General features: G+C 51.4%; 1 protein-coding gene across 10 annotated transcripts in view; it reads left to right on the top strand.

Moving 5' to 3' along the window:
- Positions 1-13,050, top strand: part of rimbp2b (RIMS binding protein 2b) — an 853,804-nt gene that overhangs the window by 661,994 nt on the left and 178,760 nt on the right. For all 10 annotated transcript variants that reach the window (XM_072517100.1, XM_072517603.1, XM_072517263.1 and 7 more), the window contains one exon: positions 5,202-5,353. In XM_072517100.1, coding sequence (XP_072373201.1) covers positions 5,202-5,353 — 152 coding nt within the window. The remainder of the gene's footprint in view (positions 1-5,201; positions 5,354-13,050) is intronic.

Raw genomic sequence — 13,050 nt, 5'->3', positions numbered from 1 at the left:
GTGCTGCACTGTCAGGGGGTCAGTACTGAGTGCGTGCTGCACTGTCAGAGGGTGAGTACTGAGGGAGTGCTGCACTGTCAGAGGGTCAGTACTGAGGGAGTGCCGCACTGTCAGAGGGTCAGTGCTGAGGGAGTGCTGCACTGTCAGAGTGTCAGTACTGAGGGAGTGCCGCACTGTCAGAGGGTCAGTACTGAGGGAGTGCTGCACTGTCAGCGGGTCAGTACTGAGGGAGTGCCGCACTGTCAGAGGGTCAGTACTGAGGGAGTGCTGCACTGTCAGAGGATCAGTACTGAGGGAGTGCCGCACTGTCAGAGGGTCAGTACTGAGGGAGTGCCGCACTGTCAGAGGGTCAGTGCTGAGGGAGTGCTGCACTGTCAGAGTGTCAGTACTGAGGGAGTGCCGCACTGTCAGAGGGTCAGTACTGAGGGAGTGCTGCACTGTCGGAGGGTCAGTGCTGAGGGAGTGCTGCACTGTCAGAGTGTCAGTACTGAGGGAGAGCCGCACTGTCAGAGGGTCAGTGCTGAGGGAGTGCTGCACTGTCAGAGTGTCAGTACTGAGGGAGTGCCGCACTGTCAGAGGGTCAGTACTGAGGAGTGCTGCACTGTCGGAGGTTCAGTACTGAGGGAGTGCTGCACTGTCAGAAAGTCAGTGCTGAGGGAGTGCTGCACTGTCAGAGGGTCAGTACTGAGCGAGTGCTGCACTGTCAGGGGGTCCGTATTGAGTGTGTGCTGCACTGTCAGGGGGTCAGTACTGAGTGTGTGCTGCACTGTCAGAGGGTCAGTACTGAGGGAGTGCCGCACTGTCAGAGGGTCACTACTGAGGGAGTGCTGCACTGTCTGAGGGTCGGTAATGAGGGAGTGCTGCACTGTCAGAGGGTCAGTACTGAGGGAGTGCTGCACTGTCAGAGGGTCAGTACTGAGGGAGTGCTGCACTATCAGAGGGTCAGTACTGAGGGAGTGCCACACTGTCAGAGGGTCAGTACTGAGGGAGTGCTGCACTGTCAGAGGGTCAGTACTGAGGGAGTGCCGCACTGCCAGAGGGACAGTACTGAGGGAGCGCCGCACTGTCAGAGAGTCAGTACTGAGGGAATGCTGCACTGTCAGAGGTTCAGTACTGAGGGAGTGCCGCACTTTCAGAGTGTGAGTACTGAGGGAGTGCTGCACTGTCAGAGGGTCAGTACTGAGGGAGTGCTGCACTGTCAGAGGGTCAGTACTGAGGGAGTGCTGCACTGTCAGAGGGTCAGTACTGAGGGAGTGCCGCACTGTCAGAGGCTCAGTACTGAGGGAGTGCCGCACTGTCAGAGGGTCAGTACTGAGGGAGTGCTGCACTGTCAGAGGGTCAGTACTGAGGGAGTGCTGCACTGTCAGAGGGTCAGTACTGAGGGAGTGCCGCACTGTCAGAGGGTCAGTACTGAGGGAATGCTGCACTGTCAGAGGGTCAGTACTGAGTGAGTGCTGCACTGTCAGAGGGTCAGTACTGAGGGAGTGCTGCACTTTCTGATGATCAATATTTATCCCCCGACCCATAACACAAGAAACAGATGACTTGATCTTTTTTTCATTGCTAATCGTGGATCTTGCTGTGCACAAACATGCTATCGTGTTTCCTGGATCATGACAGATCACAACAGGGAGGGAGATGCAGCAGGAACAGGGGAATTTGCACCAAGATCTGATTAAATGTTTTGTGTTGAGGAATTTTCTTGTTCAGCGAATGATGCTCTTGTCTCTTCCTCTGTGACCGGGTTGTGAAAGTTTAAGAGTTTCACTCGATCATTGCCCCTGTATTTACAACTCCCTGTCACGTGGGTTGTGAGAATGACCCCAATCAGCAGCATCTCTTATTGCATTGTTCACATATGACCGATCAGAAGGACAATTCTGGGCCGGCTTTGTTCGTGTCAGATGGAATAAGTCCAATAGCAAGATAGGATCCTGGATTGGAAGGTGTAGAATAGGGATGGGTGGAGGTAAGAAAGAACAAGGTGGAGAAGACGCTGGTGGGAGAGTCTAGTCCCCATTCAGCAGCTATGCTATAGGGCGGAGAATAAATCAGGAGATAATGAAGTAGTAAAAAAGGGAGTACATTAATCATGTGTGACTTTTATCTTCATGTAGATTGGGGAAAATCAAGTTGGCAGAGATAGCCACGAGATGAATTCATAATGTATTCTGGACAATTTTCCTAGAAAAACATGTTGTGGATCTCACCAGGGGTCAGGCAATTTTGGATCAGGTTAGATTTAATGTGGCAAGTTTAATAAACAATCTCAAGAGTGAAAGGTCCCATAGGAAACAGTGATCATAACATGGTAGAATTTAGCATTCAGTTTGAGAGTGAGAAACTTAGGTCAGTAACAACTGTGCCAAACTTAAATAAGGATGTCTATAAAGGAGTGAGGGCAGAGGTGACTGGAGTGAAATGGGAAAAGAGTTTAGCAGAAAAGACGGTTGATCACCAAAGGCAGACATTTACAAAAATAATTCATGACTCCCCTCAAATATATATCCCAGTAAGGAAGGAGAATTATAGGAAGGGGATATTTCAATCATGGTTGACCAAGGAAGTTAAGGATAGCATTAAACTGAAAGAAAAAGCATACAGTGTTGCAAAGATTTGTTGTAAGCAGGAGGATTGGGAAACATAAAACAAAACAAAAGATGACCAAAAAGAATAATAAAGAGGGAGATGGTAAACTATGAGGGTCACCTGTCAGCAAGTAATTTAAAACAAATGGTAAGAGCTTCTTCAAATGTATAAAATGGAGGAGAGAGGTCAAGGTGAACATAGGCCCCTTAGAGAATGAGAGTGGGGAAATAATAATGGGGAACCAGGAAATGGCAGAGGAGTTAAATACATCCCTTGAGTTAGTCTTCACACGAATAGCACTCCAAAAATAATAAATAATCCAGGAGCAAAAGAAGGTTGGGAAATAAATACAATACCTGGAATAGTGTAGATGGGCTTTAGAGTGGTTTCACAGGTCGGTGCAACATCAAGGGCCGAAGGGCCTGTACTGCGCTGTAATGTTCTATGTTCTATCACCAGAGGACAGATACTAGGGAAACGAGTGGGGTTAAAGGCCGATAACTCCACCAGTCCTGATGTGTTGCATCCTGGGATAATAAAGGATGTAGCTACAGAGGTTGTGGATGCACTGGTAACAATAAAATTATCCTTAAATTCTGGAAAAGTCCCAGAGAAAGGGAAGCAGATGATACACAGGTAACTGTAGGCCAGGTAGCTAAACTCTTATCATTGGGCAAATGTTAAAGTCCATTATAAAGGATACAATAGCAGGGCATTTAGAAACGCACAATGTAATCAAGCAGAGTCAGCACGGCTTCAGGAAGGAGAAATTGTGCCTGACGAATTTGTTGAAATCTTTGAGGTGGTAATGAGTAAGATAGATAAAGGCGAAGCAGTGGATGGAATATACTTGGATTTCCAAAAAGCATTTGGTAAGTCACTGCACAAAAGGATACTTAATAATATAAGAGCCATGGTGGTGGGGGGGGGGGGGGGGGGGGTATAGTCGCACTGATAGAGGATTGGTTCACTGATAGAAGACAGTTGGGATAAGAGGAGGGTTTTCAGGATGACAACCTGGAACTAGTGGAGTGCCTCAGGGATCAGTGCTGGGCCACACTTATTTACAATGGTCTCCCCATGGTCACTGGCAGAGAAGGTTGTTAATCAGCCGGTGGACCAAGGGAAGAGTGGCAACATCCGAAAACAAAGAATACTCCATTCTGTCAGATCATTACTCAGTATGAGCTGGAGGAGGTTACAGAGATAGGGAGGGGTGTAGGAGCTGGAGGAGGTTACAGAGATAGGGAGAGGGTGTAGGGGCTGGAGGAGGTTACAGGGATAGGGAGGGGTGTAGGAGCTGGAGGAGGTTACAGAGATAGGGAGGAGGTTACAGAGAAAGGGAGGGGTGTAGGGACTGGAGGAGGTTACAGGGATAGGGAGGGGTGCAGGGTCTGTAGGAGGTTACAGAGATAGGGAGGGGTGTAGGGACTGGAGGAGGTTACAGAGATAGGGAGGGTTGTAGGGACTGGAGGAGGTTACAGAGATAGGGGAGGGTTGTAGGGACTGGTGGAGATTACAGAGATAGGGGGGTGTAGGGGCTGGAGGAGGTTACAGAGATAGGGAGGGGTGTAGGGGCTGGAGTAGGTTACAGAGGTAGGGGAGGGTTGTAGGGACTGGAGGAGGTTACAGAGATAGGGAGGGGTGTTAGGGGCTGGAAGAGGTTACAGAGATAGGGAGGGGTGTAGGGGCTGGAGGAGGTTACAGAGATGGGGAGGGTTGTAGGGGCTGGAGGAGGTTACAGAGATAGGGAGGGGTGTAGGGGCTGGAGGAGGTTACAGAGATAGGGAGGGTGTAGGGGCTGGAGGAGGTTACAGAGATAGGGGAGGGTTGTAGGGGCTGGAGGAGGTTACAGAGATAGGGAGGGGTGTAGAGGCTGGAGGAGGTTACAGAGATAGGGAGGGGTGTAGGAGCTGGAAGAGGTTACAGAGATAGGGAGGGATGTAGGGGCTGGAGGAGGTTACAGAAATAGGGAGGGGGTTAGTGGCTGGAGGAGGTTACAGAAATAGGGAGGGGGTTAGTGGCTGGAGGAGGTTTCAGAGATAGGGAGAGTTGTCGGGACTGGCGGAGGTTTCATAGATCGAGAGGGTTGTAGGGACTGGAGGAGGTTACAGAGATAGGGAGGAGTCTAGGGGCTGGAGAAGATTGCAGAGATAGAAAGGATGGGGGCTGGAAGAAGGTTTAGAGATAGGGAGGGGTGTAGGGGCTGGAAGAAGGTTCAGAGATAGGGAGGGGTGTAGTGGCTGGAGGAGATTACAAAGATACGGAGGGGATTTGGGAGATGGAGGAGTTCTAGGGAAAGGTGTAAGGAGATGGAGGAGATTATGGAGATAGTGAGGGGTGTAAGGGATGGAGGAGGTTACCGAGATGCAAAGTTCTCTGCTTCACATTGAAGAGTGCGAATCTTATTTTTTTGTAAAATATTTTGTTACGGCATTTGTGATTTTATAACAATAACAGCAAACCGTATACAAACTATAAACAGTGCAAAGACCGAAGTGTGAATCTTGATCAATAGATTTGTCTGTTGTTGATTCTGCGGTTAATGCTCGATTGTCCTGAATTAAAGCTTGGAGTGTTTCAGGAGGTGACCAATGTTCTCCTGTTCCCAGGTCCCCCAGCACCTCCTCAGGATGTTATAGTTCATGTTGGATCAACACCAGGAACTATTCAGATCAGCTGGAAACCACCATTGCTGAGTTCATCAGGAACATCGAATGGAGCCAGAGTCACTGGCTATAGTGTGTGTGCTAAAGGTCAAAAGGTAAAGCAGTGTTTTTCAAGCTTTTTTCCTGGGACCCACTTTTACAAACCGGCCAACCTACAGGACCCACCATTTTCGCTTCCCTTATATGTGACAGGTGAGCCTGCTGGGCCTCACAAATGTTACATTTCTGTAATAACTTCAGCTGATGGTTCAAGTTCTCGCCATGTGTAGTCTTCAAATGCCTTTGAAGTTATGAGTGTTTTACATTTTCATTTGCCAGTGCTTCCCTGCATACAACACAAATGGGCTTTGCATTCTGATTTGCATTGGCACAATTAACAAAACCATACCGTACAAAATCATCCTTCTCCTGCTTTGTTCCCGATTTTAGTCTTTTCTTAACAGGTTGTTCAGCAGAGGTACTGGAGCTCTGCGTACAGCTCCCACCAGCACTGCTTTGTCCTGCCGTGGCCTCTCCTGAGCAGCTCTCTCCAGCAGATACAGTTGTGAGATCCTGGCCTGTTTGTGTCTCTAGCCCTCTCTTCCTTATTATAAAATGATCCATCTTCAGTTCTTCACACAGTCCTGTTGCTTGCTGGCAGCTACAAGATGGAGGAATCTCTCCTCTGTGATTACGCGCCCAAAGCAGGGACATACAGGGTTCATGCCGTCAATGTATGTGGTGGGCTTGTGACCTCTCTGCCGTCGCTTCAGGCAAGAAGACTCCACAATGTTCCCATTCAAAGGCTGGGTCGTGGTGGCATCCTCAACTTAAACGCCGGCCCCAGCCGGCATTCTGAAAAGCCGATCACGGCCGTTGGATGATTCTCCCGTGATCGGGAACGCCCTGATGGCTCGCTCCGCGACCTGCCCAACACACCTGCGGGTCGAGAGCCTGAGTTTCAGAAACCCTGAGACAAATAGCTGCAGCCAACAGCCAGACGGGTTTGTTTTTGTGAATTTGAAAAGTTCTGATGCCAAATATTAGAAGAAGAAATTGAGATTATCCGTATCTTACTCGGTCCTCCTGACGCGGTTAGTATTTCGCTCAGTATCAGACGTGGTCACTATCAGAATCGGTCAATATCCAGTCATTAATCGGACTCAGTCAGTATCAGAATCGGTCAGTATCAGATTCGGTCAGTATCAGATTCGGTCAGTATCAGATTCGGTCAGTGTCAGACTCGGTCAGTATCAGATTCGGTCAGTATCAGATTCGGTCAGTATCAGATTCGGTCAGTATCAGATTCGGTCAGTGTCAGAATCGGTCAGTATCAGAATCGGTCAGTATCAGATTCGGTCAGTGTCAGAATCGGTCAGTGTCAGAATCGGTCAGTGTCAGATTCGGTCAGTATCAGATTCGGTCAGTATCAGATACGGTCAGTATCAGAATCGGTCAGTATCAGATTCGGTCAGTATCAGAATCGGTCAGTATCAGAATCGGCCAGTATCAGAATCGGTCAGTATCAGAATCGGTCAGTGTCAGATTCGGTCAGTATCAGATTCGGTCAGTGTCAGATTCGGTCAGTGTCAGATTCGGTCAGTGTCAGATTCGGTCAGTGTCGGACTCGGTCAGTGTCAGATTCGGTCAGTATCAGAATCGGTCAGTATCAGATTCGGTCAGTATCAGATTCGGTCAGTGTCGGACTCGGTCAGTGTCAGATTCGGTCAGTATCAGAATCGGCCAGTATCAGAATCGGTCAGTATCAGAATCGGTCAGTATAAGAATCGGTCAGTATCAGATTCGGTCAGTATCAGATTCGGTCAGTGTCGGACTCGGTCAGTATCAGAATCGGTCAGTATCAGATTCGGTCAGTGTCAGAATCGGTCAGTGTCAGATTCGGTCAGTATCAGATTCGGTCAGTGTCAGATTCGGTCAGTGTCAGATTCGGTCAGTATCAGAATCGGTCAGTATCAGATTCAGTCAGTATCAGAATCGGTCAGTATCAGATTCGGTCAGTGTCAGATTCAGTCAGTATCAGATTCGGTCAGTATCAGATTCGGTCAGTATCAGATTCGGTCAGTGTCAGAATCGGTCAGTATCAGATTCGGTCAGTATCAGAATCGGTCAGTATCAGATTCGGTCAGTGTCAGAATCGGTCAGTGTCAGAATCGGTCAGTATCAGATTCGGTCAGTGTCAGAATCGGTCAGTGTCAGAATCGGTCAGTATCAGATTCGGTCAGTATCAGAATCGGTCAGTATCAGATTCAGTCAGTGTCAGATTCGGTCAGTGTCAGATTCGGTCAGTGTCAGAATCGGTCAGTGTCAGAATCGGTCAGTATCAGATTCGGTCAGTGTCAGAATCGGTCAGTGTCAGAATCGGTCAGTATCAGATTCGGTCAGTATCAGATTCGGTCAGTGTCAGATTCGGTCAGTGTCAGAATCGGTCAGTGTCAGAATCGGTCAGTATCAGATTCGGTCAGTATCAGATTCGGTCAGTATCAGAATCGGTCAGTATCGGATTCGGTCAGTATCGGATTCGGTCAGTATCGGATTCGATCAGTATCGGACTCGGTCAGTATCGGACTCGGTCAGTATCGGAATCGGTCAGTATCAGAATCGGTCAGTATCAGATTCGGTCAGTATCAGAATCGGTCAGTATCAGAATCGGTCAGTATCAGATTCGGTCAGTATCAGAATCGGTCAGTATCAGTTTCGGTCAGTATCGGACTCGGTCAGTATCAGATTCGGTCAGTATCAGAATCGGTCAGTATCAGATTCGGTCAGTATCAGAATCGGTCAGTATCAGAATCGGTCAGTATCAGAATCGGTCAGTATCAGAATCGGTCAGTATCAGATTCGGTCAGTATCAGAATCGGTCAGTGTCAGACTCGGTCAGTATCAGAATCGGTCAGTATCAGATTCGGCCAGTATCAGAATCGGTCAGTGTCAGACTCGGTCAGTATCAGATTCGGTCAGTATCAGAATCGGTCAGTATCAGATTCGGTCAGTGTCAGAATCGGTCAGTGTCAGACTCGGTCAGTATCAGATTCGGTCAGTATCAGAATCGGTCAGTATCAGATTCGGCCAGTATCAGAATCGGCCAGTATCAGAATCGGTCAGTGTCAGATTCGGTCAGTGTCAGATTCGGTCAGTGTCAGATTCGGTCAGTATCAGATTCGGTCAGTATCAGAATCGGTCAGTATCAGAATCGGTCAGTATCAGATTCGGTCAGTATCAGAATCGGTCAGTATCAGATTCGGTCAGTATCAGATTCGGTCAGTATCAGAGTTAGTGATCCGGCCAATGTCAGTATCGGAGTGTAACGACACCCTGGGTGAGTGCGCGGTCGATTCACTGGGCTAAATCACTGGCTTTGAAAGCAGACCAAGGCAGGCCAGCAGCACGGTTCAATTCCCGTACCAGCCTCCCCGAACAGGCGCCGGAATGTGGCGACTAGGGCCTTTTCACAGTAACTTCATTTGAAGCCCACTTGTGACAATAAGCGATTTTCATTTCATTTAATTTCAGTTCATGAAGAAAGGGATTAGGAGAGCTAAGAGAGGGCATGAACAATCTTTGGCGGGTAGGATCAAGGAAAACCCCAAGGCCTTTTACACATATGTGAGAAATATGAGAATGACTAGTGCGAGGGTAGGTCCGATCAAGGACAGTAGCGGGAGATTGTGTATTGAGTCTGAAGAGATAGGAGAGGTCTTGAACGAGTACTTTTCTTCTGTATTTACAAATGAGAGGGGCGATATTGTTGGAGAGGACAGTGTGAAACAGATTGGTAAGCTCGAGGAAATACTTGTTAGGAAGGAAGATGTGTTGGGCATTTTGAAAAACTTGAGGATAGACAAGTCCCCCGGGCCTGACGGGATATATCCAAGGATTCTATGGGAAGCAAGAGATGAAATTGCAGAGCCGTTGGCAATGATCTTTTCGTCCTCACTGTCAATAGGGGTGGTACCAGGGCATTGGAGAGTGGCGAATGTCGTGCCCCTGTTCAAAAAAGGGACTAGGGATAACCCTGGGAATTACAGGCCAGTTAGTCTTACTTCGGTGGTAGGCAAAGTCATGGAAAGGGTACTGAAGGATAGGATTTCTGAGCATCTGGAAAGACACTGCTTGATTAGGGATAGTCAGCACAGATTTGTGAGGGGTAGGTCTTGCCTTACAAATCTTATTGAATTCTTTGAGGAGGTGACCAAGCATGTGGATGAAGGTAAAGCAGTGGATGTAGTGTACATGGATTTTAGTAAGGCATTTGATAAAGTTCCCCATGGTAGGCTTATGCAGAAAGTAAGGAGGCATGGGATAGTGGGAAATTTGGCCAGTTGGATAACGAACTGGCTAACCAATAGAAGTCAGAGAGTGGTGGTGGATGGCAAATATTCAGCCTGGATCCCAGTTACCAGTGGCGTACCGCAGGGATCAGTTCTGGGTCCTCTGCTGTTTGTGATTTTCATTAATGACTTGGATGAGGGAGTTGAAGGGTGGGTCAGTAAATTTGCAGACGATACGAAGATTGGTGGAGTTGTGGATAGTAAGGAGGGCTGTTGTCGGCTGCAAAGAGACATAGATAGGATGCAGAGCTGGGCTGAGAAGTGGCAGATGGAGTTTAACCCTGAAAAGTGTGAGGTTGTCCATTTTGGAAGGACAAATATGAATGCGGAATACAGGGTTAACGGTAGAGTTCTTGGCAATGTGGAGGAGCAGAGAGATCTTGGGGTCTATGTTCATACATCTTTGAAAGTTGCCACTCAAGTGGATAGAGCTGTGAAGAAGGCCTATGGTGTGCTCGCGTTCATTAACAGAGGGATTGAATTTAAGAGCCGTGAGGTGATGATGCAGCTGTACAAAACTTTGGTAAGGCCACATTTGGAGTACTGTGTACAGTTCTGGTCGCCTCATTTTAGGAAGGATGTGGAAGCTTTGGAAAAGGTGCAAAGAAGATTTACCAGGATGTTGCCTGGAATGGAGAGTAGGTCTTACGAGGAAAGGTTGAGGGTGCTAGGCCTTTTCTCATTAGAACGGAGAAGGATGAGGGGCGACTTGATAGAGGTTTATAAGATGATCAGGGGAATAGATAGAGTAGACAGTCAGAGACTTTTTCCCCGGGTGGAACAAACCATTACAAGTGGACATAAATTTAAGGTGAAAGGTGGAAGATATAGGAGGGATATCAGAGGTAGGTTCTTTACCCAGAGAGTAGTGGGGGCATGGAATGCACTGCCTGTGGAAGTAGTTGAGTCGGAAACATTAGGGACCTTCAAGCAGCTGTTGGATAGGTACATGGATTACAGTAAAATGATAGTGTAGATTTATTTGTTCTCAAGGGCAGCACGGTAGCATTGTGGATAGGACAATTGCTTCACAGTTCCAGGGTCCCAGGTTCGATTCCGGCTTGGGTCACTGTCTGTGCGGAGTCTGCACGTTCTCCCCGTGTCTGCGTGGGTTTCCTCCGGGTGCTCCGGTTTCCTTCCACAGTCCAAAGATGTGCGGGTTAGGTGGATTGGCCATGATAAATTGCCCTTAATGTCCAAATTGCCCTTGGTGTTGGGTGGAGGTGTTGAGTTTGGGTAGGGTGCTCTTTCCAAGAGCCGGTGCAGACTCAAAGGGCCGAATGGCCTCCTTCTGCACTGTAAATTCAATGATAATCTATGATTAATCTAGGACAAAGGTTCGGCACAACATCGTGGGCCGAAGGGCCTGTTCTGTGCTGTATGTTCTATGTTCCTGCCGCACAGACCCAGGAGTCCCAACATAAGTGAATTAACCAACAATTTGTGTATTTTCCTAAGATCTTTACACCTTGACTGCTCCAATGAGTTACAGGCACCAGATTTATAAGTAAAACATTGACAAACTGTTTATTTATAACGAGTAAAAGATGAACATATAATGGAAATAACAGAACAATGGCCTACTCGTCTACCTATTCCCAAAACCCCGTTCCATCCTCCACCCAGACACACACAAAACACTCACGGTAAAGGAGTAGGGGAAGAATTAAAATAACTGGGATTAAAGGGAAAGGTTTGAGAGTAATCGTCACTGCTGCGGTTGTGGCATCTGTAGGTGCCGGTCTTCTCCGAATGCAACGCTCTGGGGAATGGGTTTATACAAGTTTCAGTTTGGTGCACTTCTGTCCTTCGGCCACCAGATGGAGCTTCCGTCTCCCTGAGATATTACTGGAGCTTTAACCCTGACCAATCACAGACTTTTCCAGAGGCCTGATCTCTCTGCAGAGACCCAGCTGGGTTATCAAGAGTTCCCAGCTGGGCATTTCCCAGCCATTCAGACAGAGGATCAAAGTCTCACAGACCTGGTGAGAAACTGTTGCTGCCTTTCACACCAGAACTTCCTTAAACTGGTTGATTGGGCTCGGTCAGTGTCGGGCCGGGTCAGTATCGGGCCCGGTCGGTGTCGGGCCCGGTCGGTGTATGGCCCGGTCGGTGTCGGGCCGGGTCGGTGTCGGGCCCGGTCGGTGTCTGGCCCGGTCGGTGTCGGGCCGGGTCGGTGTCGGGCCCGGTCGGTGTCGGGCCGGGTCGGTGTCGGGCCGGGTCGGTGTCGGGCCGGGTCGGTGTCGGGCCGGGTCGGTGTCGGGCCCGGTCAGTATCGGACTCGGTCGGTGTCGGACTCGGTCGGTGTCGGACTCGGTCGGTGTCGGGCCGGGTCGGTCTCGGGCCCGGTCGGTCTCGGGCCCGGTCGGTCTCGGGCCGGGTCGGTGTCGGGCCCGGTCGGTGTCGGGCCCGGTCGGTGTCGGGCCGGGTCGGTGTCGGACTCGGTCGGTGTCGGACTCGGTCGGTGTCGGGCCCGGTCGGTGTCGGGCCCGGTCGGTGTCGGGCCCGGTCGGTGTCGGGCCGGGTCGGTGTCGGGCTCGGTCGGTGTCGGGCCCGGTCGGTCTCGGTGTCGGGCCCGGTCGGTGTCGGGCCCGGTCGGTGTCGGGCCCGGTCGGTGTCGGGCCCGGTCGGTGTCGGGCCCGGTCGGTGTCGGGCCCGGTCGGTGTCGGGCCGGGTCGGTGTCGGGCCGGGTCGGTGTCGGGCCGGGTCGGTGTCGGGCCCGGTCGGTGTCGGGCCCGGTCGGTGTCGGGCCCGGTCGGTGTCGGGCCTGGTCGGTCTCGGTCTCGGGCCCGGTCGGTGTCGGTGTCGGGCCCGGTCGGTCTCGGTGTCGGGCCCGGTCGGTGTCGGGCCCGGTCGGTGTCGGGCCCGGTCGGTGTCGGGCCCGGTCGGTGTCGGGCCCGGTCGGTGTCGGGCCCGGTCGGTGTCGGGCCCGGTCGGTGTCGGTGTCGGGCCCGGTCGGTGTCGGGCCCGGTCGGTGTCGGGCCCGGTCGGTGTCGGGCCCGGTCGGTGTCGGTGTCGGGTCGGTGTCGGTGTCGGGTCGGTGTCGGTGTCGGGCCGGGTCGGTGTCGGGCCGGGTCGGTGTCGGGCCGGGTCGGTGTCGGGCCGGGTCGGTGTCGGGCCCGGTCGGTGTCGGGCCGGGTCGGTGTCGGGCCGGGTCGGTGTCGGGCCGGGTCGGTGTCGGGCCGGGTCGGTGTCGGGCCGGGTCGGTGTCGGGCCGGGTCGGTGTCGGGCCGGGTCGGTGTCGGGCCGGGTCGGTGTCGGGCCGGGTCGGTGTCGGGCCGGGTCGGTGTCGGGCCGGGTCGGTGTCGGGCCGGGTCGGTGTCGGGCCCTGTCGGTGTCGGGCCCTGTCGGTGTCGGGCCCGGTCGGTGTCGGGCCCGGTCGGTGTCGGGCCCGGTCGGTGTCGGGCCCGGTCGGTGTCGGGCCCGGTCGGTGTCGGGCCCGGTCGGTGTCGGGCCGGGTCGGT

Source organism: Scyliorhinus torazame, chromosome 1, assembly GCF_047496885.1.
Source record: "Scyliorhinus torazame isolate Kashiwa2021f chromosome 1, sScyTor2.1, whole genome shotgun sequence".
NCBI lineage: Eukaryota > Metazoa > Chordata > Chondrichthyes > Carcharhiniformes > Scyliorhinidae > Scyliorhinus > Scyliorhinus torazame.
This window is presented reverse-complemented; position numbering and strand designations above follow the sequence as displayed.